The sequence below is a fragment of the Watersipora subatra genome, chromosome 9 (assembly GCF_963576615.1).
Source record: "Watersipora subatra chromosome 9, tzWatSuba1.1, whole genome shotgun sequence".
Taxonomy (NCBI): domain Eukaryota; kingdom Metazoa; phylum Bryozoa; class Gymnolaemata; order Cheilostomatida; family Watersiporidae; genus Watersipora; species Watersipora subatra.
In genome coordinates this window covers 18152403-18178579 of record NC_088716.1, presented here as the reverse complement: position 1 = coordinate 18178579, position 26177 = coordinate 18152403, and the positions used below count along the sequence as shown (strand labels likewise).

General features: G+C 34.9%; 2 protein-coding genes across 4 annotated transcripts in view; one reads left to right on the top strand and one right to left on the bottom strand.

Annotated features, from left to right (window-relative positions):
• Positions 1–1815: 1815 nt before the first annotated feature.
• Positions 1816–16165, bottom strand: LOC137404854 (uncharacterized). Its single transcript, XM_068091081.1, has 5 exons — positions 16111–16165; positions 14672–14903; positions 7255–7430; positions 3367–3570; positions 1816–2093 (listed from the first exon to the last, which is right to left on the bottom strand). Exons 1-5 carry the CDS (start codon positions 16163–16165, stop codon positions 1816–1818), a joined length of 945 nt encoding a protein of 314 aa, XP_067947182.1.
• Positions 16166–22168: 6003 nt separating this feature from the next.
• Positions 22169–26177, top strand: part of LOC137405416 (WAP four-disulfide core domain protein 3-like) — a 35377-nt gene continuing 31368 nt past the window's right edge. For 2 of the 3 annotated variants that reach the window (XM_068091670.1, XM_068091668.1), the window contains exons 1-2: positions 22169–22254; positions 25109–25255. In XM_068091670.1, the coding sequence (XP_067947771.1) occupies positions 22194–22254; positions 25109–25255 (208 nt within the window). In that variant the 5' untranslated portion in view covers positions 22169–22193. The remainder of the gene's footprint in view (positions 22255–25108; positions 25256–26177) is intronic. The other variant, XM_068091669.1, reaches the window with a different exon arrangement.

Sequence of the window (26177 nt, the reverse complement as noted above, 5' to 3'; positions counted from 1 at the left end):
ACCCTAGCTGTTAATAACACCCTGGCTGTTAATAACACCCTGGCTGTTAATAACACCCTGACTGTTAATAACACCCTGGCTGTTATTAACATCCTAGATGTTAATAACACTCTAGCTGTTAATAACACCCTACTCAGTAATGATGGTGAGTTGCTTAACAACACCATTTCTGTTCTAAACGTAGTCTGATTTTTACTAGATCATTATCAATGTATAAACAATAAGTGCTAGTCTATTTGTGACCAAGAAGTGCTTCACCAGCCACCCAGCAGCGATTAACTTTCGTAATCTATACTTGGTTAAATCTGGCTACACTATCACAAATTTTTCTATTTCTTATATAAAAATTTTTATATATTCATTATATATTTTTTATATTTATATCGGAGACAATTTAGGCAGCCCTAATTTGTTTTTGTTTACATGATTGCAAAAGCAATCTGTTGGTCTATCTTTCTGTCCATCTGTCCGAAACCATAATTAGAGGTCAGGAAAAACATTACAATGTACTTCATACTTCATACTTTGAAATTGTAATGCACTACAGCTCAACACTCTTAAGGTAATCAATCACCTTTCAGCATTTTAGACTCAAACATACTTATTCTCTGTGTTTCATCAGCACTCCTGATGATCTCTCACGACTTACTCGACTGCCAGGCTAATATTATATAGTTAATACTCAACGTGGTGAATTGTATGGTATAATTCATACTAGCCAATAAACAGAGCCAAATATTCTAGCTGAAGCAAGAAAAGAAAATGATTTATTAAAACAAGTTTTTGTTCAACGTGTGCTTTGGGTTAGTGGCACATCTGATAAGAATCTTTATATCTTTTTAAACTAGAGTTATTGTTCATAAGTCACTTTTGTCTGCTCTCAGAACTATTGTTTCCTTAGCCTTAAACTTGTGATAGATTTTTGCGATTTTAAAAATGTTGATTTCAAAGATTCTTTAAGGCTAATGATTTTCAATAGTCTTAAAGAATTTGTGTAAGTTGGACCAAAAATGTTTTAAGTATAACATGACATTGAATCTCTTTTATACAGAATCTTTGACATCTTTGTCAACCCTGAATGCAACAGTTTTGTAACAATTTGATGTTTTATTTAGCAAATATTTTTGTTATTAGTAAAAATTTGTAATTCATTTCCTGCCCACTTTTTAACATTTTATCAATTTTGAATTTGTGTGATTTTTAAAGGCTTTCTGCACTAGGGTTTAGTGCTTTTTGGCGCCGATATTTTAGCGCCCATGTTTTGGCTCTTGTTTTTATGCCAAAATAAAAGACGTGTAGGCTGAAAAATATGTATTATTTTCTTACAAATATTATTTTCTATTATTATTGCAATGTATGGTTTTAATTAAACTACGAAGGTATTTAAACCTTTATTTTGACAATCAGGCAAACTACAATGAAACATTTAAGATTTGTTAGTCAGTTCTCAAAAACTCTAAACTAAAAAATTGTTGAATTGTTCAATATTGTTTCTTACATAAATATGAAAGAAACTGAGTAAAGTTGTTTAAAGCTGATGATTAAAAACATTTGTTAAACTTAAAGATCAAATGAACGAATTCTAAAAATAATTTTGGCGATGAGTTCTAAGTTCAATCAGACAGTAATAATAATAACAGTAAGAATAATTAAACAATGACAATTATAATAATAAGTTATAAGTATAGTGAGATAGTAAAGATAATAACTGTCACCAAACCGTGGGGTGCCAAATAATTTATAGCCAAATAAATGGCACCAAATCGATTCATTCTGCCTGCACCAATTTAGCGAAACAGAAGTGAAAAAGTACCACTAACATGGGAAGACAGCATGAGAATGCCTTATGACAAACTCACCATGTCCATAGACCTCTACCTGTCTCAGCTCTATTTGAGTCTCCGCAGTACTGAAGATACTAAACTGTCTAGTGAGAGGATATGCAATACCGGTGTCACATGACCTGATATACTCATCTCCCAGTGATGTCTCACTGTATGAGCAGATATTCCAGTCATCAATATTTTCATTATTGGGAGAGAAATCAGTGTTCGTAGGATTGGTTAAGAAGTATACTTGTCTCAGATGACTTGCTAAAATGTTTACATAACCACATTATCATAACTAACTGAATCTTACTCGGATGTGTTACCAATCAATATTAATCTGCAGTGTTACCAATTGATGTTAATCTGCAGTGTTACCAGTCAATACCAATTTGCAGTGCTACCAACCAACGTTAAACTTCAGTGTCACCAACCACTGTTAATTTTTAGTATTGTCAATCGATGTTAATATGTAGTGTTGCCAATCAATGTTAGCCTTTAGTGTTAATAGCTAATAATAACCTGTAGTGTTACCAACTAATAGTTAGACAATGAAGATAAGGATTTTCACTACTCTACTAAACTAGATAAAAATCTCAGTATTTCCAAAGTGTTAAGTTTTATAAATCATAACATGTTCAGTATGCTGACCAGAGCTCACCTAAACTTACAAGAAACCATCTCTAGGCTGATTTTAGCTTTGATCTGTTCAACAAATGCTTTTTACAAGGTGCTAATGCTAGCCACCAACGTGTTGGTATTTGTGTAAAGTGTTGCTGTATTACTGCATTTCATTGGCTAATTCTATTAAAGAAAATTAATTCTTTATGTTTTTAAGTTGTCATAAACAATAAAATAACTCCTTTTTAAATGCTACTGAGGAGGTAAGTTAATTAAGCAGTTAATAGCGAATATAATTACGAAGTTGGCTGTTTAGCTCAGTTGGTTAGTGCGTCAGTCTGTAAGCTGAATGTTATGGGTTCAAACCCCATTTTGGGCAACATTTTGGTTCTTTCATTACAAAACCATCTTTAGTGTCATTTTTATTCAAACAAAAAAATTTTTTGCGAATGAGTCTTATGGCAGTATAAAAAACTTACATGCAAATTTTCAGACAGACTGTTTAATTAAACAATTCATTAATTTGGAATCGTTTGTCCATGGACAAACGATTCCAAATGTATATATAAGTAAATTAAGCAAACCAAACTTCTATATAAAAAGGTTTTTAGCAAAATCCTTTCTATTCACAAATATTTATTATCATTGACCTAGAGAGTCGTGCATATAACAAATATTTATATTGGAGTAGCTGGTTTTTATGTCTAGGGCTTTTGACATTTAAACAACAGATTGAAGTTCAGTTACTATTAAGGCCCCCTGGTGGTGATAAGCAGAGCACACAGCCTTCTGAAAGCAGGCACTCTGAAAAGGCTAGATTAATAAACTGTTATAATTTGTAAAGCATATAATATATTCCTGAACAACCACAGCAATGTTTTTATTACCAGAGTAGTTTAGCATAGCCTTAGATACTTACAGCAGGCTTCCTCATAGCATTGACCGTCTCGAACAAAGATCTTTACTTCTCTAAATAGGATTTGTCTTCCCAAATCAACTTTCCACCAGCCATTTGTATGATTCCTCGTTGAAGAGTATTTACTAAGATCACCGTCCGCTGCATTATTTGCATCCTCGGAAGGGGGATATTGAAAAGACAACTTCCCTCTAGAATAGCAGTACTCTAAAAATCGAACCATTTATATAATCATCTGTATAATCTTTGTAAACTGTAGTTAAATTTCAACTGTTTGCATAAAAGTTACAAAGAGTTTCATCAAAATAAAATTATGCTACGTGTGTGCATACTGTCTCCTCTTTACTAAACTTTAACAGATACTTCTATTAATAAAGCCAACTTTGTCATTTTGTCTGTCTGTTAGTCCGCGGAAACACTATGCATTTTCATAATTTTCATACGATTTCATCCGAGCTTCAGACACCTTCCACGCCTCCATGCCTTTATGCCAGGTCGCTAAAATTATTAAGTTTTAAAACTCTAAGTCTTGAGAACCGGCCTCCACCTGAAACCATCCATCTGTGGACAACCTGATTGAAATGAGGAAGGTTCCAGGTATCATCGAGCTTGCTCTTACTTGTTAAATGTGTGAGTGTTCAGCGACCTTTGTTTATAACTATCACTAACAACCAACGCTAATATTATCAAGTGTCAGCCTTGTAATGGGCAAAACTGGCTGCAATTTATAAACAATCAAATATGATTGCAATCGAAAATGCCGATACATCTGAAAAATTAAACCGTTATGTACAAACACTTTAATCCTTTTCTGTTGTTGAAGAATTAGAATATACTGGAAAGTTTGAAAGTAGGTCATGATTTTAGGCCTTCACCTCAGAGAGATCTAAAAGTTTTGAATCTGAAAATTATAGGAGTCTAGTTACATGTATTTATGCTGCCGCTTTATTCTGTCGTCAGTAAAACTAATTTGATTTATGCTGATGTGAGTAAAACTAATTATGGGTAAAGAAAATTAAACCTCATCTTGATTTTTATTCTCATTTTAACTCAATTATCTAGTAAATGTTATTTGAACATCTATAGCAAAATAAAAATGGTTTTATGGCCATATCACAGCATCTTGAAATATTAGTTTGTAGTAAATAAATTATTGTAGAAATTTGTTTTTTGTAGGCCTATTAGGTGAAATAACCTGGGTCCATAGTCTATTGGTCAGCAGTCGGCATGAACTTCCAGTATCAAGCGATTTTGTATCATGTCTATAGATTTGGTGCTGACCAACTTTTATTAACCTTTATAAATAGTTTCCTGTTGAATTTTTTAATGACTTTGCCTTTTACACACAAACTTGCATACAATGGTTATCAGACGATTACTTTCAGCAATATTTTGTCTTATTGTATGACCAAATAATTCACGCAATAAGATAATTATAAAATAATATATAATATTTAATTTAGATTATATAATATATACAATACTATGTAATATTTAATGTTAATTATATATATTATATATATCTATATTTATATATAAATAAATATATTTATTTATATACAATGTATATATATTTCTCAAAGTTTGTCGTCTGTCAGTCGGTCTATCTGTCTGTCTGTCTTTCGGTATGTCCAACTATAGCTATGAAAGTTTTGGAATAAAAATTTCACATTCTGCTAGAGTTGAACTCACAAAGATGCAACCAGTTTGCAATCCAACTCTCTAAACACGAGACCACGAAAGCTCTTACAATTCATCACTCTTATTACATAATTTAAACACCATTTTCCGTTTTCACACCCAAAATGGCGTATTAATTGAAACTCTATGAACTCTTTTAGCTCTATGAAACGAAATGCTTTTTCGTGTCTTGGTAAACTTCTTTTTCCGGTTTTTCGTAAGGTTCAATTACTAAATTGCGGTCAAGGCCAATTTTTTTCACGCTGAAATTTGTATTATCTTAAGTAGGAACAGCCTCTACATCAGGGGTTCTCAACCAGGGAGGAATTCCCCCCTAGTGAAGAATCTTGAATATACAAAGGGAGAACATAAAGGTGGCTGATTTTTTAAATTTTTAATTTAAAATTTTTTTAAAAATCCTGCATTGCCAGGTGAGTTTGGGTTTTATCGTTTAACATTTTGGTTTTATCTATAACACGAGTTGCTAATAATGAGCTACTAGTCAGAACCCAAATATATTTGAACACATCCATCCAGATTTTATTGGATAGTAAGTTAACCTAGTCATATACCAGGTCACCGCCATGTCAAACGTCATGTATTGTTGTGTGTTGTATTCGTGTTGTATAAAAATTAATAATATGTTGTTATATGTTTAGATATGTACAATAAAATTGGGTTTTAATTTGTATCAATCGTTTTTAGTCATGCGAGTTAAAAGTGTGCGGGAATCAAATTTATGAAAAGGCGTAAGGAGGGAACTGAATGAAAAAGGTTGGGAACCCCTGCTCTACATTCTCTTTCCATTCAGTCAGACAAAAACAGTACGATATCTCATTTTTACAGTTGTATCAGTATCGAGAGGTACCAGTTAGAGATGCCCCGATTGTAAATTCACCAGCCGATCCAGATACCGATTCAATATACCGATAGTAATACAATAATAATAGAAAACCAATGCCCAATTTTGTTTACATTTCAAAACGTCATAGCAACCAATATCAAAAAGTTGTGATGGTTATCTACGTTTTTTGAAAATCTATTTCACTAAATTATTTAGAAAAAATAATAACAGTAACATATTGCCCAACATCGGTCACTATATACTTTGATCTTGTAAATTCGAATGATTATTCTTATAATTAAATCTTATAATAGTCTCATAACATCAAATAATTATTCTTATAATTAAATCTTATAAAATCGAATAATTACTCTTATAATTAAATATTGTAATAATCTTGTAAGAATCGTTAGAAAAATATCATCGTCGTTTCCTTTACTTTCATTGCTTTGGACATCAGTTGGAATACCAAAGTACTCAATATAAGTGTCCAAAATGTCAGTTACTTTGAAATCAGCAAAAAAGAAGTGATTACTTTTCAGTACTTCTACGTTAGTTACTGAAACCTTCGGCAATTGGAAAATGCCATAGACTGGTGAAATGTGCACGTTTTCTCGTAAAATGCGCACGACTTAATAGTTCTACTCTCTGTCGCACGGTCTTATCGGTGTTTCGTTGGCCGCTCTTAATTGTGATTAATAAAGGCTTGTCAAAGTTTTAAGGATGATTTTAGGCTAAATTAATCTGTCTATTTATGTTTAATTCAATCAGATGGGTTAGTTTTAGGATATTGTCTACAAATTTCAAAGACTTGGTAACATATTTAAATAGGTTTATATGTGTTTTGTATCGTTCTTATACTTAAACTGCTCCATTGAAAAATGGTTAAATTTGTTGATGAGATTTCGGTACAAGGGTTTGCGACGGCTGTTCATGAATAATTTTTGTGAGTTGTTTGCACACATGCATTTATTATAAAACTCCCAAACAATCACTCCGCTCGTGTTTGGTCATGGGAATATATGCTTATACTAGTTGAATGCCCGGCATCGCTCGGGTTTGTTATGCTACGATTAAGTCTGTTTTGCTACGATTTTATTATCATCTAAATGACTCATCAAGTCTCTGACGTCGTAGCTTTGTTTCCCCTTTGAATAGTTTTTTAAGAATATCTACTCAGATACTCATCTGATCTGATAGTATAACTCCCTATTCGTCCTTTTCTTCACTTTTTCCTCTTTTATTTTCTTCCATAATAACTTACTAGCCTATCCCACTATGCATACACTTCCTCATAACGACTAGAAGATAATAGCATAATCACACAGATAGTGTTACGTTATTTGCAGCTGAATGTTCTTACTTACCTCTTATCTCAACCTCAGCAAGAGCCAGACCCTCTGGATGAATGTTAAATATAGCAACATGCTGTCCTTCTATTGGAGGGGTAAAGTTATGAGTCTGAACCTGAGGATAGGCATCCTCCTGGTAGCTGACTCTAGTCCAGTCATCAGATGATAGAGAGGGGTCTGAGGGTTGGATTCTGTTGGATGTCAGAATACTTACGTTTGCCAGCCTTGTGTCTGTAAACTCCAAGCAATGTAACAATTATATGCTAGTTCTTGTACTTGGTGGCAGGTGACAAGTGACAGGTACCTGTCACCTCTGAGGTGACAAGTAACAAAAGGTTTACACAATTAAAAAGAATTTAACAAATATTGTTACTACAGTATTTGCTCCGTTTTCCACTCATTGGAGGGCCGGTGTTGCCACCCATATCTTGTACTAATGCGTTCATGATAGAGCACAGAGGCAAATGTGGCTGGTTGCCTTCTTTACACCACCAATGTTCATCGTGTGATTTGAATCACTAACCTACTGATCACAAGCTTGCGTGCTAACCACCGAACCACGTAAAATAAACATGTATGGTTACTATTTGATCAAATGGATTCTTTAGAAAACCTTAGTATTAAAAATTTTATGATTTTCAGTGATTAATGTCATTGCTGCCCATAAACTTTACTGATAAACCAATAGAATACATGAAACTTCAGCCAGGTTTTCGCATGCCTTAAAAATAATAGCTCTTGACAAATTATTTAGGTTAAATTTTAGCAGATTTTAGCAGTTGCTCACTTGTTGATTATTTGATGAGCTATTTGACAAGTGTCAGAAGTGACAAGTGTCACAAATGTTATGGCAGTGCTTTATCATTGAGTGAGAATATTTAATTGCTAGCATAAAGCACTACCTATGCAAGTTAGGTTTTTGTACGATACAGAAGTAGCAAAATATTTACCCGGCTCTTTAATCATTTTATTTTCATTTCATAACTATAAAAATTGTAGTTTTGAAATACCATTTTAATTATTCTATTTTGCTCTTCACCTGTGCTGAATGTACAAATAGCAAACCTGACAAAACGCACTATATGCATAGCAGTGTTTTCCTACTTTTTTAAAAATAAAGTTTTTAAGGAAAACAATTAAAAATTTTCCTTCACGCTGATTTGATTCAATTAAACGCAGTTATTTAGCTTTTTAGTAACACAAATAAAATACATTTTTACAAGATACGCTGCTAATACACAGCTATCAATTTTTTTCCAATAATACTGTACATATTTATTTTTTAAAGTTTTCGTGAAGATTGACAGGATTCTACCAACAGTTGTTGGTTGTTTATGCTGTTTTGATGTTAACAGAATCGCATAGCAACGGCATACAGATACATAAAAAATGCAATGACAAACAAAAGATTCAAGCCAATTTATAGCTATTAAATATGTGGCTAGAGCCAAGTTATGGTAATGTTGAGTGGTATAAATTATGTTGAGTGTTTATGAGTAATCCCTTGAAGATGGAGTTTTATGCCTGCTTAGTTTGCTACAAGCAGAGGCTGTGCCCATTTTTAAGATCACTAGTAACCTGTGAGCCCAGTGTACTGTGAGAGTCCGTCAGGAGTACCGATGAAACAAGGGGAATAACTATATACACACTATTCCAAAGCATCAGCAGGTGGTCGATTAGTGCAGGTGTTGCAGGGTTAGTGATTCATGCTGAATGTTAGCAGTTCAAATCCTGAGCTAAACAATCTTTTATTCCAACTATCAATGTGACTTAAGATAGACCGACTCTGTACTTATTATAGTAAAGACTTCCACCCCAGTAGTTCAGTATGCCAAGAGATCGCCAGGTGTAGTAACTATGCGCATACGGTAAATGTTCTCCGATGCAATAAGGTGGTTAAGTGGTGCAGTGCATAGTGTGCTAGACTGGGAAACTAAATATCTGAGTTCAATCCTAGTGAGTGGCAATCCTTTTTTCCAGCCCTTTTAACATAGCTTCAGACAGACAGAGCTATTGTTATTCTAAATATTGTTGCACAAAAAATATGTTTTTGACTAGACTGTCTGGCAGTCGCCTAAGCCCAATTGCAAGAAAACCTCAATTACTGGAGACAACAGAAAGTTGTACGTTGTATTCCATCGTGGGATTTGAACCCTAGCCTGCTGTTCACAGGTCAGGTAATCTAGACTATTAGGCCACAGCTACTCTCAAGTGTCATGTTGTAAATGAGTCATGTCTAACTGGGAGGCTTATATATCTAGTCTATTGAATGTAGTGAGACAGATGCTACTCCCAAGAGTCATGTTGTAGATAAGTCGAGTCTAACTGGGCTACTTGTATATCTAGTCTATTGTATGTAGTGACACAGATGCTACTCCCAAGAGTCATGTTGTAGATAAGTCGAGTCTAACTGGGGTACTTGTATATCTAGTCTATTGTATGTAGTGACACAGATGCTACTCTCAAGTGTCATGTTGTAGATAAGTCGAGTCTAACTGGGCTACTTGTATATCTTGTCTATTGTATGTAGTGACACAGATGCTACTCCCAAGAGTCATGTTGTAGATAAGTCGAGTCTAACTTGGCTACTTGTATATCTTGTCTATTGTATGTAGTGACACTGATGCTACTCCCAAGAGTCATGTTGTAGATAAGTCGAGCCTAACTGGGCTACTTGTATATCTTGTCTATTGTATGTAGTGACACTGATGCTACTCCCAAGAGTCATGTTGTAGATAAGTCGAGTCTAACTGGGGTACTTGTATATCTTGTCTATTGTATGTAGTGACACAGATTCTACTCCCAAGAGTCATGTTGTAGATAAGTCGAGTCTAACTGGGGTACTTGTATATCTAGTCTACTGAATGTAGTGACACAGATGCTACTCCCAAGAGTCATGTTGTAGATAAGTCGAGTCTAACTGGGCTACTTGTATATCTTGTCTATTGTATGTAGTGACACAGATTCTACTCCCAAGAGTCATGTTGTAGATAAGTCGAGTCTAACTGGGCTACTTGTATATCTTGTCTATTGTATGTAGTGACACTGATGCTACTCCCAAGAGTCATGTTGTAGATAAGTCGAGTCTAACTGGGCTACTTGTATATCTTGTCTATTGTATGTAGTGACACTGATGCTACTCCCAAGAGTCATGTTGTAGATAAGTCGAGTCTAACTGGGGTACTTGTATATCTAGTCTATTGTATGTAGTGACACAGATGCTACTCCCAAGAGTCATGTTGTAGATAAGTCGAGTCTAACTGGGCTACTTGTATATCTAGTCTACTGAATGTAGTGACACAGATGCTACTCCCAAGAGTCATGTTGTAGATAAGTCGAGTCTAACTGGGCTACTTGTATATCTAGTCTATTGTATGTAGTGACACAGGTGCTACTTTCAAGAGTCATGTTGTAGATAAGTCGAGTCTAACTGGGCTACTTGTATATCTAGTCTATTGAATGTAGTGACACAGATGCTACTCCCAAGAGTCATGTTGTAGATAAGTCGAGTCTAACTGGGGTACTTGTATATCTAGTCTACTGAATGTAGTGACACAGGTGCTACTCCCAAGAGTCATGTTGTAGATAAGTCGAGTCTAACTGGGGTACTTGTATATCTAGTCTATTGTATGTAGTGACACTGGTGCTACTCCCAAGAGTCATGTTGTAGATAAGTCGAGTCTAACTGGGGTACTTGTATATCTAGTCTATTGTATGTAGTGACACAGATGCTACTCCCAAGAGTCATGTTGTAGATAAGTCGAGTCTAACTGGGGTACTTGTATATCTAGTCTATTGTATGTAGTGACACAGATGCTACTCCCAAGAGTCATGTTGTAGATAAGTCGAGTCTAACTGGGGTACTTGTATATCTAGTCTATTGTATGTAGTGACACAGATGCTACTCCCAAGAGTCATGTTGTAGATAAGTCGAGTCTAACTGGGGTACTTGTATATCTAGTCTATTGTATGTAGTGACACAGATGCTACTCCCAAGAGTCATGTTGTAGATAAGTCGAGTCTAACTGGGGTACTTGTATATCTAGTCTATTGTATGTAGTGACACTGATGCTACTCCCAAGAGTCATGTTGTAGATAAGTCGAGTCTAACTGGGGTACTTGTATATCTAGTCTATTGTATGTAGTGACACAGATGCTACTCCCAAGAGTCATGTTGTAGATAAGTCGAGTCTAACTGGGGTACTTGTATATCTAGTCTACTGAATGTAGTGACACAGGTGCTACTCTCAAGAGTCATGTTGTAGATAAGTCGAGTCTAACTGGGGTACTTGTATATCTAGTCTACTGAATGTAGTGACACTGATGCTACTCTCAAGAGTCATGTTGTAGATAAGTCGAGTCTAACTGGGGTACTTGTATATCTAGTCTATTGTATGTAGTGACACAGATGCTACTCCCAAGAGTCATGTTGTAGATAAGTCGAGTCTAACTGAGGTACTTGTATATCTAGTCTACTGAATGTAGTGACACAGGTGCTACTCTCAAGAGTCATGTTGTAGATAAGTCGAGTCTAACTGGGAGGCTTGTATATCTAGTCTATTGTATGTAGTGACACAGATGCTACTCCCAAGAGTCATGTTGTAGATAAGTCGAGTCTAACTGAGGTACTTGTATATCTAGTCTACTGAATGTAGTGACACAGGTGCTACTCTCAAGAGTCATGTTGTAGATAAGTCGAGTCTAACTGGGGTACTTGTATATCTTGTCTATTGTATGTAGTGAGACAGATGCTACTCCCAAGAGTCATGTTGTAGATAAGTCGAGTCTAACTGGGGTACTTGTATATCTAGTCTATTGAATGTAGTGACACTGATGCTACTCCCAAGAGTCATGTTGTAGATAAGTCGAGTCTAACTGGGCTACTTGTATATCTTGTCTATTGTATGTAGTGACACAGATGCTACTCCCAAGAGTCATGTTGTAGATAAGTCGAGTCTAACTGGGGTACTTGTATATCTAGTCTACTGAATGTAGTGACACAGATTCTACTCCCAAGAGTCATGTTGTAGATAAGTCGAGTCTAACTGGGGTACTTGTATATCTAGTCTATTGTATGTAGTGACACAGATTCTACTCCCAAGAGTCATGTTGTAGATAAGTCGAGTCTAACTGGGGTACTTGTATATCTTGTCTATTGTATGTAGTGACACTGATGCTACTCCCAAGAGTCATGTTGTAGATAAGTCGAGTCTAACTGGGGTACTTGTATATCTAGTCTACTGAATGTAGTGACACTGATGCTACTCCCAAGAGTCATGTTGTAGATAAGTCGAGTCTAACTGGGCTACTTGTATATCTAGTCTATTGTATGTAGTGACACAGATTCTACTCCCAAGAGTCATGTTGTAGATAAGTCGAGTCTAACTGGGGTACTTGTATATCTTGTCTATTGTATGTAGTGACACTGATGCTACTCCCAAGAGTCATGTTGTAGATAAGTCGAGTCTAACTAGGGTACTTGTATATCTAGTCTACTGAATGTAGTGACACTGATGCTACTCTCAAGAGTCATGTTGTAGATAAGTCGAGTCTAACTGGGGTACTTGTATATCTAGTCTATTGTATGTAGTGACACAGATGCTACTCCCAAGAGTCATGTTGTAGATAAGTCGAGTCTAACTGAGGTACTTGTATATCTAGTCTATTGTATGTAGTGACACAGATTCTACTCCCAAGAGTCATGTTGTAGATAAGTCGAGTCTAACTGGGGTACTTGTATATCTTGTCTATTGTATGTAGTGACACTGATGCTACTCCCAAGAGTCATGTTGTAGATAAGTCGAGTCTAACTGAGGTACTTGTATATCTAGTCTACTGAATGTAGTGACACAGGTGCTACTCTCAAGAGTCATGTTGTAGATAAGTCGAGTCTAACTGGGCTACTTGTATATCTAGTCTATTGTATGTAGTGACACAGGTGCTACTCTCAAGAGTCATGTTGTAGATAAGTCGAGTCTAACTGGGGTACTTGTATATCTAGTCTACTGAATGTAGTGACACTGATGCTACTCCCAAGAGTCATGTTGTAGATAAGTCGAGTCTAACTGGGCTACTTGTATATCTTGTCTATTGTATGTAGTGACACAAATGCTACTCTCAAGAGTCATGTTGTAGATAAGTCGAGTCTAACTGGGCTACTTGTATATCTAGTCTATTGTATGTAGTGACACAAATGCTACTCCCAAGAGTCATGTTGTAGATAAGTCGAGTCTAACTGGGGTACTTGTATATCTTGTCTATTGTATGTAGTGACACAGATGCTACTCCCAAGAGTCATGTTGTAGATAAGTCGAGTCTAACTGGGGTACTTGTATATCTAGTCTATTGTATGTAGTGACACAGGTGCTACTCCCAAGAGTCATGTTGTAGATAAGTCGAGTCTAACTGGGGTACTTGTATATCTTGTCTATTGTATGTAGTGACACAGATGCTACTCCCAAGAGTCATGTTGTAGATAAGTCGAGTCTAACTGGGCTACTTGTATATCTTGTCTATTGTATGTAGTGACACTGATGCTACTCCCAAGAGTCATGTTGTAGATAAGTCGAGTCTAACTGGGCTACTTGTATATCTTGTCTATTGTATGTAGTGACACAAATGCTACTCCCAAGAGTCATGTTGTAGATAAGTCGAGTCTAACTGGGCTACTTGTATATCTTGTCTATTGTATGTCTCGTTGTTAATCTCTATCTTCTCTGTCCTTAAATCCTTTGACTTGTGCTTACATTGCAGTCAGATGATTTGTTCATAGCTTACATGTACATGACATCAGCAGTTTTGCTTCATGTACCCGTGTTTTTATTCACTCATTTGCCATTTGTTCCATAGAGCTGCATGCAAGTATTTAAGCGATTTAGGGGTTTATGCTGGACCAGATTCACCCTCTTGACAGAAAGGACATGGTAGCCAGCGACCAAGAGTTAGTGGAGAAATGCTAGCATTTCCATCATTTTGCAGCAAATAGATAGGTTGATTAAACCTGACCCTTCGGATGCTGCCTGGTATAGTTCAGTTCTTTTACAGATAGTGTTTTTAGTTCTGTAAGGGTGTTCAGTTCATCCTTCCCATTGGTATGAGGATTGACAGCTTAGTCTGGCTTGACCCATGCCCAGGTGGTACCAAATTACATGTATCACCAGTAGCAGGCTCATGTAGACCTGACCAATCTGAACTCGCCAACCTCGTCTTATCATTTCATCATTTTTCTTCTTTATTTAAGAGCTTTTTCTATAAATGCTAGCGGAATATAGCTGACTGTGAAACATTCAGTTTATTTGTTTTCCAAATGAAGGGATTTCAATGGAAAGATTATAAACATAATTTATACATGCTGACAAGCTGACCTGTTCCATACACAGAGAGAAATTAAAACTGCCAATTTTACAAGTTGTGGCAGAACTTGACTCTTCACCTCACACCACCATTATTCTGGTACTCACCGTATGGCTCTAGCCTGTTATACAGGGTTATACTGCCGATGCTGTATTTAGAGCCTAAATTCACCATCCACCAGTTTGCTTGCTGTCCGGCTGCTGTATAGGAGAAGTCACTTGTGTTCCCATTGACTGCATTGCTAGCTGGAAATGCTTCGGAATACTCGCCACTCTGCCTGGTCTCTTGTTGATAGACTAAATTGACTTCAGCTGAAAAATATAATCAAACTAAAAAGGAATAATAATGTTCTTGCTGCTGTATATTAGTATTTCCTGAAAACCTGAACATTCTGGTAAACTTTTGTCTGTAAACTTTAACCAAATAAAGCTGACTGTTGAACATTTAGTTTATTTGTTTTTCAAATGAAGAGATATCTATTGAAAGATTATAAATATAATTTACACATGCTGACAAGCTGATCTGTTCTATACACAGGGAGAAGCTAATTAAGTAGTCAATCTTACAAGTTGTGGCAAAATTTGATTTTTTACAACATCAGCACAACAATTGAAAATGGCAACACTTTTATAGAACTTATGCCCTTTTTACACCTAAGATTGTAGGTAACTAACTATAAACAATTTGCTGCTGAAAATCGTCAGCTGAATGATTACAGGTGACAGCAGAGAGTTGGTATAGTTGAAGTATTACAAGTGACAGCATGTAACTGACAGTCGAATAATTACAGGTAACAGCAGGGAATTGACAGCTGAATGATTACAAGTGACAGCAGATAGTTGGTAGTTGAACTATTACAAGTAACAGCAGGTAATTGACAGTCGAATAATTACAGTTGACAGCAGAGAATTGACAGCTGAATGATTACAGGTGATAGCATGTAAGTGACAATTGAATGATTACAGGTGACAGCAGAGAGTTGGTAGTTGAATTATTACAAGTGACAGCAGGTAGTTGACAGCTGAATGATTACAGGTGACAGCAGGGAATTGACAGCTGAATGATTACAAGTGACAGCAGAGAGTTAGTAGTTGAATTATTACAAGTGACAACAGGGATTTGACAGTTAAATCATTACAGCCTACAGGTGACAACAGGTAATTGACAGTTGAATCATTACACATGACAGCAGGTAATTGACAGTTGAATAATTACAAGTGACAGCAGAGAGGTGGCAGTGGAATGATTACAGGTGACAGCAGGTAGTTGAGAATTAATAGTCGACAGTGAGTAATCGATAGCATTTGATCTTTAACACTTGTAATAGGCTGTTCAATTCTCAATCTATTATTGTAGCAAAGAATTATGCTATATCAACTGTATATACTCTGAAAAAAATAGTATGTTGTATTTAGCACACAAGACACCTACTTTTGATTTTTTAAATTGAAGATTAGTGCAAGACACAGACATGCACAAAATAATATTTAGTGAAAATAAAGAGGTAAAACAGAATACCTTCTGAAGGGTGAACCAAAGCTGTCAGTATTACTATAACTACCAAGACATACATATTTAGAGATAGTCTTTCTAACACTGTCCGCTAGTAATATAATGACTTCACTCTTAAGGAAAAACTTTGTATGTGAGTGAACTAGGCGCAACTTCCTCTATCAAGCGAAGATGCTCACTTGATAAAATTAGTAACGCAGGAATTCAATTCACTTTGAGTGTAAGCAATGACATTGATTTTAGGGCTTAATCATGAATAGCCACTTCTGTTCCTTTGATGATAGAGTCTCAAATGATATGGAGGAATGTTTGCTTTTTGCGCAATGCTAACACAAGTAAAGGAGAAGACAATTTTTCATGTTATTTTTGAGGGCTAGAAAATTCTCAGTCCATTTACTGAACTATTTTTAAGCACTTGGTAAACAGGTTGGTGATTTTGTCAATTCTTTCACCTTTTGCTGAATAAAAAAACATAGGCTACTACAGGAAGTACAAATAAACACTGAGAAAAATGCATATACAATGTACAAAGAGGGGAAAACTCATGTAAGGTCTCATGAGATCATTTAAGACAAATTTATGGCATGTTTTACTAGTCACACTTACAGCAGAGTTGTCTGTAATCTTATAACTGGGTAAACCAGGACCTTCTTTTTAAATTCATCTCACAAGAGTAACTCATATCTAGTAGCAACGGTTGCTGATATTGCTTTCCTCAAGTATGTTGTGTAGTTTTATGGCTTCACAGTTCAAGATATTTATGAAAATCTTTTGTGCGCCATTTTTAATATTTTTATGCATTACTTTTCTGTAATATTTAATAAAGTAAAATAAAGTAAAAGCGAAAAAATATGGTATTAAAACTTGTTCTTCTTTGAAAGTCATTAAAAGTGACAGTCAATTGGAAGATTATAACACGTTTGCTTATCTCTGAGAAAAGGTTATACCAAGTCGTAAAACCCTTCCCAGTAATAATCTGATGCAATATTCCATATTATTACTCTAACATTTAATTTTTTTATGTTTATGTTTTTGTGATGAATTTTTTTTTAATTTGGTATGAGTTTTTAAAACTGCTTTATAGAAAACACTAAAAAACAAATTTCATATATAGCCCAAATCTTACAGAAATCAAACTAATTATATGATTAACAAGCTCGGTAATGCCCAGCATTCTTTTTATTTTCATTGAGATAGCCAACAGCACACGGATGGATCTTAACACAAGTTGCTACACTATTGTTATAACAGCAATCCATGAATGCGAATGTTGATGGTAACTGTCCTTAATACAAGTGAGCGTGCATTTTTGATTTTTTGCCTTTTCAATCAGACAGCCTGAAAGTCGGTGTTTAAGAGACTAGTAGACAGAAACTAGATGGAGTTTGACACCAAATATTTTTAGCACTCTGGCGGAGTGTAGGGAGCATATGTGTGAAGTTTGAATAAAATCGGCCATAAAAAGTGGAACCATATAGCGTTTAGGCAGACTAACACAAGCACGCACACTGCATTGAAAATGTAGGATTTATTCACATAGATTAAAAAACAGCTAAGAGAAAATATTATTATTTAAACATTTTTAAGCTATAGAGCCCCAGATTTCTACACTGATTCTCGTAATCTAATTACATTTGAGGCTTCCCAGTTGGTCTCACAACAACTGTAAGAGACCATATGTTGTCAGCCAAGTCACCGACCAGTTCATATTGATAATTCTGTCAAACAATATTTTAAAGAAACAATGCTAGCATATTGTATGTGCTGTTTGTACTGGCAAGGCTTTAGTATAATTATAGTCACACTATAAATATCTATAGATATCTATAGATATCTATATTTACGCCACCTAATCGTAGTTGTTGAAAATAGGGGCTCAAATAGTCCTGACATCTGTGTTTGTAGTCTCAGATCATATTGAAAAAAGCACTCACACATGTTCATCACAAAAATACAACTCAGCTACATGTACATGGATGAATAGGAGTAGAGGAGGAAAGGAGAGAGAGCTTTAAGCTGTCAAGACATGAGTTGGCAGGTAAGTGAAAGGTGAGCACTGCAGCATGTATTTTAGTCGACAAATTAAAAGCTAGTTATAAGAGTATGCAATGAAGTGTTCATGCCTTGATTTCTGAAGTGAGTTTTATCATGAGATTATAGCAATCAGTTCTACAAACATTCTTGATGAGGTTGAAGTGTTCAAAAATATTATTTACTTTGCATTGGTTGTCACTTATTGGTTAGCAGGAAATATCAGCTACATTGTAAATTGTTAGATTGTTAAATAACAATCTAACAAGACTGCTAGATTGTTATTTATGTAAGACTAAAAGTAAGCCAGGCGATATTTGGTATTTCTGTCAGTGTCAATCAGTTAGCCCTCGGTTCGTTTTTAAGAAGCTGATTTTCAAGAAAAATACAGAATTTTGAAACCAAGTATTTCTGCTCACATGGTGGAAGGTACAGAGCATATACATGTAAAGTTGGTACAAAATTGGCCAAAAAATGGGCAAACGTATGACGTTTACACCGATTAACCAAACACAATTCAAAAGAGAAATTATAATTTGTTAATCATATTCATAAACTGCTGATAAAAATACCTAAACAGAATAAAAGATGCATGTACTGAAACTTTATAAGAAAGACTTAAACGCAACGTAAAACATAATGAATATGTCAGAGTATGCCGTACTCTAGCTGTATTATATGTAAGGTTTAACTTTTGCAAATATCAACCAGTTCTGGAGTCGTGCTCTCTAAATAAAAGAACAGCTGAAATCAGTTTAAGCAACATTCACGGGGTTATCTGATCAGTCATAGCAAAGAAATTACACTTATTAAACACAGTTTCCTGCTAAGGAATTATCAGTTCATGTACATTCACGATGCAGAACCTTGAGGAAATCGTAAAATATTTTGATATTTATCAGTTATTTGTAAGGCAAGTTACTTGTTAATGCTAGTACACTGATATTTGAATAGCAATTTTTTTAGCAGTTCAAAGATTTTTAATATTTTGATAACTAAGCAAAATAGTTAAAAAACTTATATCTAAGAACCATGACCAGGGAACATTGTGTTGAATATTACAAAAATGAATATGACTGAATAGAACTAAATCTCAAAAGATGCAACTTCTTTTTCAATAATAATTCAAATGAGAAAGACCAGTAGCTCAAGGAGTTATGGTATCATACATCTTTTAACATGTCCAATAACATAGACCAATAACTTACGTATTAAAGACGATCTTTATAATTTAACCTCATTTATCATTGTATTTGTGTGTCTGTATGTCTGTCTGTTTGTCTATCTGTTTGTGTGTTTGTCTGTCTGTTAGGTGCCGAAAACACTATGCATTTCCATATTATTTTGTCAATTTCATCCAAGTGCTCACACACATGTGCTCTGTGTCTTCTGCTAAACATCCAAATATTTGGTTTCAAAGCTCTGTCTGGTTCTGAGAACTATAGCCTCTTCAACACCCACCTGACTAGAAACTCAAGCATATCCATTCACATGCATTGAAGACAACTGCACTCAGTAAACACAATTCATGGATTGTTGTTGTGGAAGCAGTGTAGTAATTTATGCTAAAAATCTATATGCCTTCTACAGGATATCTTATATAAGAAAAAATATCTCAGGTAATTCTGAGCTTAATGCTAGCTATAACATATTTTTTGTTACGGGTGAATAATCAAAACATTTGATAGTTATTTGTTACAATTGTTCGAAAGAAGCACACTTTATCACAACTCAACTATAACCTAGCTACATGTATTGATACAAAGCCAATATATTCATCAACTTACAGTCCTACAGAAATATCCTATAACTGTATCATTTAGGGACTTGAGCAAGCGACTTCACATGGTCTTATTGAATGTATTTATTATTCAGTATAATTTAAACCTGTTCATGTAAAATAATTTTACTGAGCAAGGAGCGGTACATGTATGTCATCACCATGAGAAAATTCCTGAATGAGGAATAGTTATCTTTAAGGTCAAAGGACATACTTGAAATAGGTGCATGCCAAGCTTTCATGGTGTCACCTTAACACTGCAGCTAGCGTCATGCGTAAAGCCATACCAGAAGAAAATCCGTGAAGCCATACCAGAAGAAAAATACATGCCTATAAGTAAGGACAAATGCGTAAACTGATACAGCTAAGAGGACTTGCAATCAGTATAGATCTGTAGTAGACACTGCAGATGTTACGGTATGAATTATACAGAAATAAACTCAGTAAACAGAAATAGTACGGTACACAAGAAATAAACAAACTCCTTTTAAAAGTTAGAATGGTAAATGTTGATGTTGAATATGTTGATTGAAAGTGAATTTTCGGTACAAAAACTTTTTGTTGCTCGTGCAACGCCGGGCATCCATCTAGTCTTTACTATAATAAGAGTCATGTCTGTCTGTCCGTCTGTCCTTCTGTCCAAAGCCACACTAAAAGTGTTAAGAAAAGAGTGCCTTGCACCGAAATTGGACTCAGGTATCCAAATTTTGCAGCCAAATGCTCTACCAACTGCACACTGAACTACCTTACAGTATCATGGAATAATTGTGCACGTACTAAATACACACGATAATCTCTCACCCCCCCCCATGGTACTGCCAGCATATCAGTATAAATAATTTAGATGTCCACAAAAAAGAATAACGAAACATACAAACAAACAAAACTATTTCACAACGGAAAATGTCTAAGGTTATAAGGTTAAGGTGCAAGATTAAGGTATAAGAATTAGAGAGTCAGCACAGCAAAAAGTTAGCTGGGCGATGCCTGGTGTTTCTGTGATTCAATCAGAAAATCTGACAAAAATACAGTCGTTGGTGGGCTTTTAAGCACCTGATTTTCAAGGACAAGACAAAGTTTTGAAACCAAATATTTTGCCCACTTGGTGGAAGGCACGGAGCATGTACGTGTTAAGCTAAGACAAAATCGGCCAAAATATTATCAAACACAGCATTTATGCAGATGAACAGACACACAAAGTGGTATTTGCTCATAGAAACTACTAACCACAATTTAAAAGAGTCATCATCTCTGAAATTATTATTGAAACTTACTGACAAAAGAGACCAATCAAAATAAAACAAGTTTATGAACAAGTCCTACGTGATATGAACAAATTACATACAACCACTACAATTATTTTGAACCTATCATTGCTAATTGTTTTAACAATGTTTCACCTAATATCTGTTCTCTTAGCAGAGAAAGAAATTTTAAACACTCTTGTCAAGCTATTTATTCGCTTATAGTGGCTAACTGTTGCCTTTTTTCCTTTTTTTTTGTTTCATGATTGTCGTATGGCATAATTTGAAAAACATTTTTATTTGAAACAAAATTATTGCCAATAAAGTAATATACATGTATATAAGTATGTATTGGAACTGCAAAAGGATGACTTGACGTAAAACAATGTAAAACATTAAGAGAAAATTAGCCACACTCTAACTATATTACAGGATTTCATTTTAAATCAGATCTGATTTGTTATGAAAAATCCGTTCAGTTAAAATATCTTTAATCTAAACTAAATTTGAGGGTCTACATTCTTACTAAAACAAACACTCAAGGACTTTTAATACAACTGTGGAACCTTTTTATTATATGTACATGTATGTATATAACCTTTCAATAACATTAGCGATCATCAACCAAATGATGCTTATCGTTACATGATAAACAAAAATGAGAAAAAAAATCTCCAATCTCTTACCAATCTAAGTCTTATCAATTTATAATTTTTATCAGCTGTTGACACGAAAGTTTGTAGGCCTAATCTCTCTTGTTGGAAATAGATTATCGAAAGAAGTATGTGATAATCTTTGAAGAAGATAGACGCATTCCAGAGCAGAGCTCATCTTTCTGTTTCCTGACATCCATATCCTCATAAACAGCATTGTTTATAGAGTTTCCTTGTCTGAGTCATTCTATTATTTAAGGCTGCGCCTGGTACCAAAGGGAAATGACATTAAGCATGATTTATTACCGACTTTATCCAGCTTGAATATAAAAGCTTTGCATAGGCTAGTTTCATCACTTGTTGAAAGACTGGTACAAGAGAATGCATTGCCTTCAAGCAGTAGTTGGAATCCTCCTGTGTTACGGGGCGTGTGCACAGTTCTGTAAGTTTTACAAATAGTGACATTTCTCCTTTTCTTTTTAGTTCATGTAGGTTTGTGTTACAAAATGTGTTATCAAATTTAATTTTGCCAAATCATGTCCATTCAGCTTTGCTTGCATAATGACTGGAGTTTGGGGGATAATTATGATTTTTGTGATTTTCTTATCAGTGAAGTTACGATAAAATATAGACTTCAGCAAACATTTAACAAACCTTCAACGATTGAAGACAATTTATCAATGCAACGAGTAAATACAATTCATATTTATTTTCAACAATTATTATTAAATAATTTTGTATATTTTTCTAATCTCTCTCTTGTTTTCTAAACATTAAAATTAAAGAAAACCAAATAAGTAACTCTATACCTTGTTCTGCTGTTTATCTACTGTACGGTTGGTTTTCTGTCATATTACCTTTACTAAAAAACTGGTATTTCTTATAATTGTTTGTCTTGATATATTCAAAAACTGGAAACAAATATCAGAAAAAAAATTACATTGAAAAAACCAAAAAGTTAGTTATGTTTGGATTCTTCAATAACTGGTTCCTGGCGGATCTTGCATTGAAAATGCTTGATTTTAGTTTAAGTAATATAGCTTTATCTTTTAATACTGCTAATTATTAACATTGTTAAGTGTTAACATTGTTAAATATTAATACTTTTAGTTGTATAATGTAGATGTTCTACCTTTTTTCTTCTTTTTACAAACTTTGTGCATTTTCAGTATCATTATTTACCTAATCCTTGTAGACATGGTTAAAGCATGCAGTTGTTATGATTTTCAACTATCGATGTCTATGAAGAGTAAAAAAAATTGCGTATAAATTACAAGCAATGTAATATACTTGCAAAGTATATTCAGATTTCGTGTTGCTTGTAGTTTTCTAAAAAATCTGAAATTTGCTAAAAACAGTTTGACAACAGTAGAGGTCTTGTCACTGGTTTGAATATTATCAATATTTATTAAATATATCTAAACTTTCTATTTCATGTATACATTTCTATTTTCTATATACTATTTCAATGTTTACATTTGAAACATAGAAATATATCATTTTCTGTATATTCTTCGAAATTGATTTTGCTTAGCCATGAGATGTGGCATGCATTTCGGTTTATGAGTAGCTGTCCTCTTTTTCATAACTGAGGATGACAATTTTAAAAGGCAAAATAAAATAGTTTGCCACAAAATTTAAGCAACCATCACAAAATATCTCAATTCGCCAAACAGAAATATCTATGGTTTGAGATTTTGAGATCTTTTGTTATCTAAACAAGATTGTCATTAAAATGTAGTGGTTAAGGTATTCATGTACAGATGAAGGGTGAGAGTTGACAACAAACAAGAGAATACAGTAGACAAAGGTTTTGTCAATTCACAGCCGACTCTGTCAATGAGCACCAAACACAGATGCAATGAAGCTAAACTGTTAGTTAATAGCTGAAGAGGGTTGGATTAGGACTTGCAGAGGCTTAACGAGACATGACTGAAAACAGCTTATGTAGTTAAGCTTTTACGTGACGTGACGTATTCACTCAACGTAATAGCAGAATAACTGAACCATATCATCAACTGATAATCTAGAGAAATCCTACTTACCTATTTACACTTTTGTACTAGTTCCCACTACAGATGCTACTTTGGTGTCTGCACCACGCTGCATTATCATGTGTAACAATGATATGCAGACAAGAAAACCCACCTTTTGTACTAAACTATAAGAGTCAATACAGCAATAAGAACTATGTCAGACTGGCAATTTCTGTCATTTCAATCAGATAGTCCACAGATGGGTGTTTAATAGGCTGCTTTCCATGAACCAGACAAAGTTTTGAAACCAAATATTATTGCCCACCTGGTAGAAAGCATAGACCATATGTGTGTGAAGTTTGGATGAAATCGATCATATTAAAACCGCATATTTTTCTTCTGAGCACTTAAACTCGATGAAGTTTTGTTGATTTTAGTCTTGAAACATCCTGGCAGTCAGATCACCTCAAACAACAAAACAAACGCAAATGATAGAAAAATACCGATACTTTTTTATAAATTCTACAAAAATTTTGTAAACGATCATCTTTAATACAAACTACATACCATAAAAAGTACTATTGAAAGAATAGATGTTCAATGTATAATATAAAGAGCACTTAGCACAAAAGTTTATTTCTATCTGCCATATTGTGCTATCGAAACCATATATTTATGAAATGAACTATTTGCAGATCGTGCCAGTTAATAATGCAGGCAGAATTTGACCTTGTTAAACTGGTCATGCATGACATAATCGTCTCCAAACGTTCAAAGCAGGTGTTGACAGTTACATCTTCACATTATAATAATTATTATAGCTGATATATATGAGTTTATATTGCATGCTAGAGAGTGAATAAAAGTTGTCTAGTAGCCACTAATATATACCAGCTGTTTACTCACAGCTGACCACTCACAGCATTTACACACACATCAGCAAAACCCTGACTTGTAAGACATCATGTTACATTGCTATTATTAATAGTTAACAAGCTGTCTATAGAGAAGGTATGCAGACTGTCACTAATTAAAAAGGTCATCTAGATCAGAGGTCAAGTTAGGAGTTTACCGATTGCTGCCTCCAAATGAAGGGAACTTATCCCTGCCTCTTCCAACAGCCATATGCAGACAACAACACCGCAGTATACACAAACTAGTCTCTCACAAGTTCAAATTCATTTTGTAATTAGCTTGGCTCCGCTAGTACAATGGACAGTTTCAACACTGGCAACTCTAAGGGTTTATACAGACCAACTTATGAACCTATACTATGAATTGCCTCCATTTGATAAAAGATGTCCAACTATACCTTTGTAGTTCCACCAGTGAATCAACCTAATGACTGCCCCATCAGGTGTGTGACAACTCCATGTCCGTGTGGAACCAACTGCACTCAGCTAGAGTGCCCAAGCAATTGTCTTAGATGGAGAACTGATAGCAGAGGGTGTAATACTTGTGATTGTGGTAAGAGGCCTTTAGAATTTATTATTTCTCCAAGGGAGGGCAACTTACAGAATCTTTGGATTTATAAAAGGACTAGCTGAATGCCCGGCGTTTCAAGAATAAGAACATTACTCAATGAATTTGAGTAACTTAAGCTAGTAACTTAAGCTAGTCTAAACCTTTACTATAATAAGAGCCATGTTTGAAGCCAGCTTAATAATCATTACATTACACTTTATAATCTCTAAGGCATCTAGTAGCTAATAAGTTAAGCTAGTAGTAACCAGTAATATTTTCCCAAGCGCTGTAAGCGTGAGTATTTTAACCGATCTAATAACTATGTGCACAATTGTTCCATTGTTTTGCAAGTAGGCCGTGTGGCATAGTAGGTTAGCTTGCCTGGTTGCAGACACGGAGGTTATGAGTTTAAATCTACCTTGCAGTGGGTTTTTCATACTTATAGTTTTATCACTACAACTGGACATTAGGACGACAAACACCAAGATTTATGTATACTATGAAACCTTTAATTGAGTGTCATGGTGCTCTCTTTTTCATCCCTTCTCCTATAGTAGCGTTCATTTAGAATTGACGTTTGAATAAAGGACAGCGCGGTGTTTTTCAGCGTTTTTTTTAGTAGTAGTAGTAATAGTAGTAGTATCAGTAGTAGTATTAATAGTAGTGGTAATAATAATAGTAGTAGAAATAGTTGCAGTAGTAAACAAATATTGGTACTAACATGGATAAGTCCTTCAAAGCAAAAATCTCGATCAATCAGCCATTTTGCAGAGCATGAGCTCAGACAATATTTCATAGACTGATATATACTATGTACCTACTGTCTGTTGATACTCCCTAGGCTACGTTTTACACCTCAAATCACGCTTTCATTGTTTAGCATTCAACAAATATAAGTTTAGACCGTTTAATAGCTAAGCCGTTT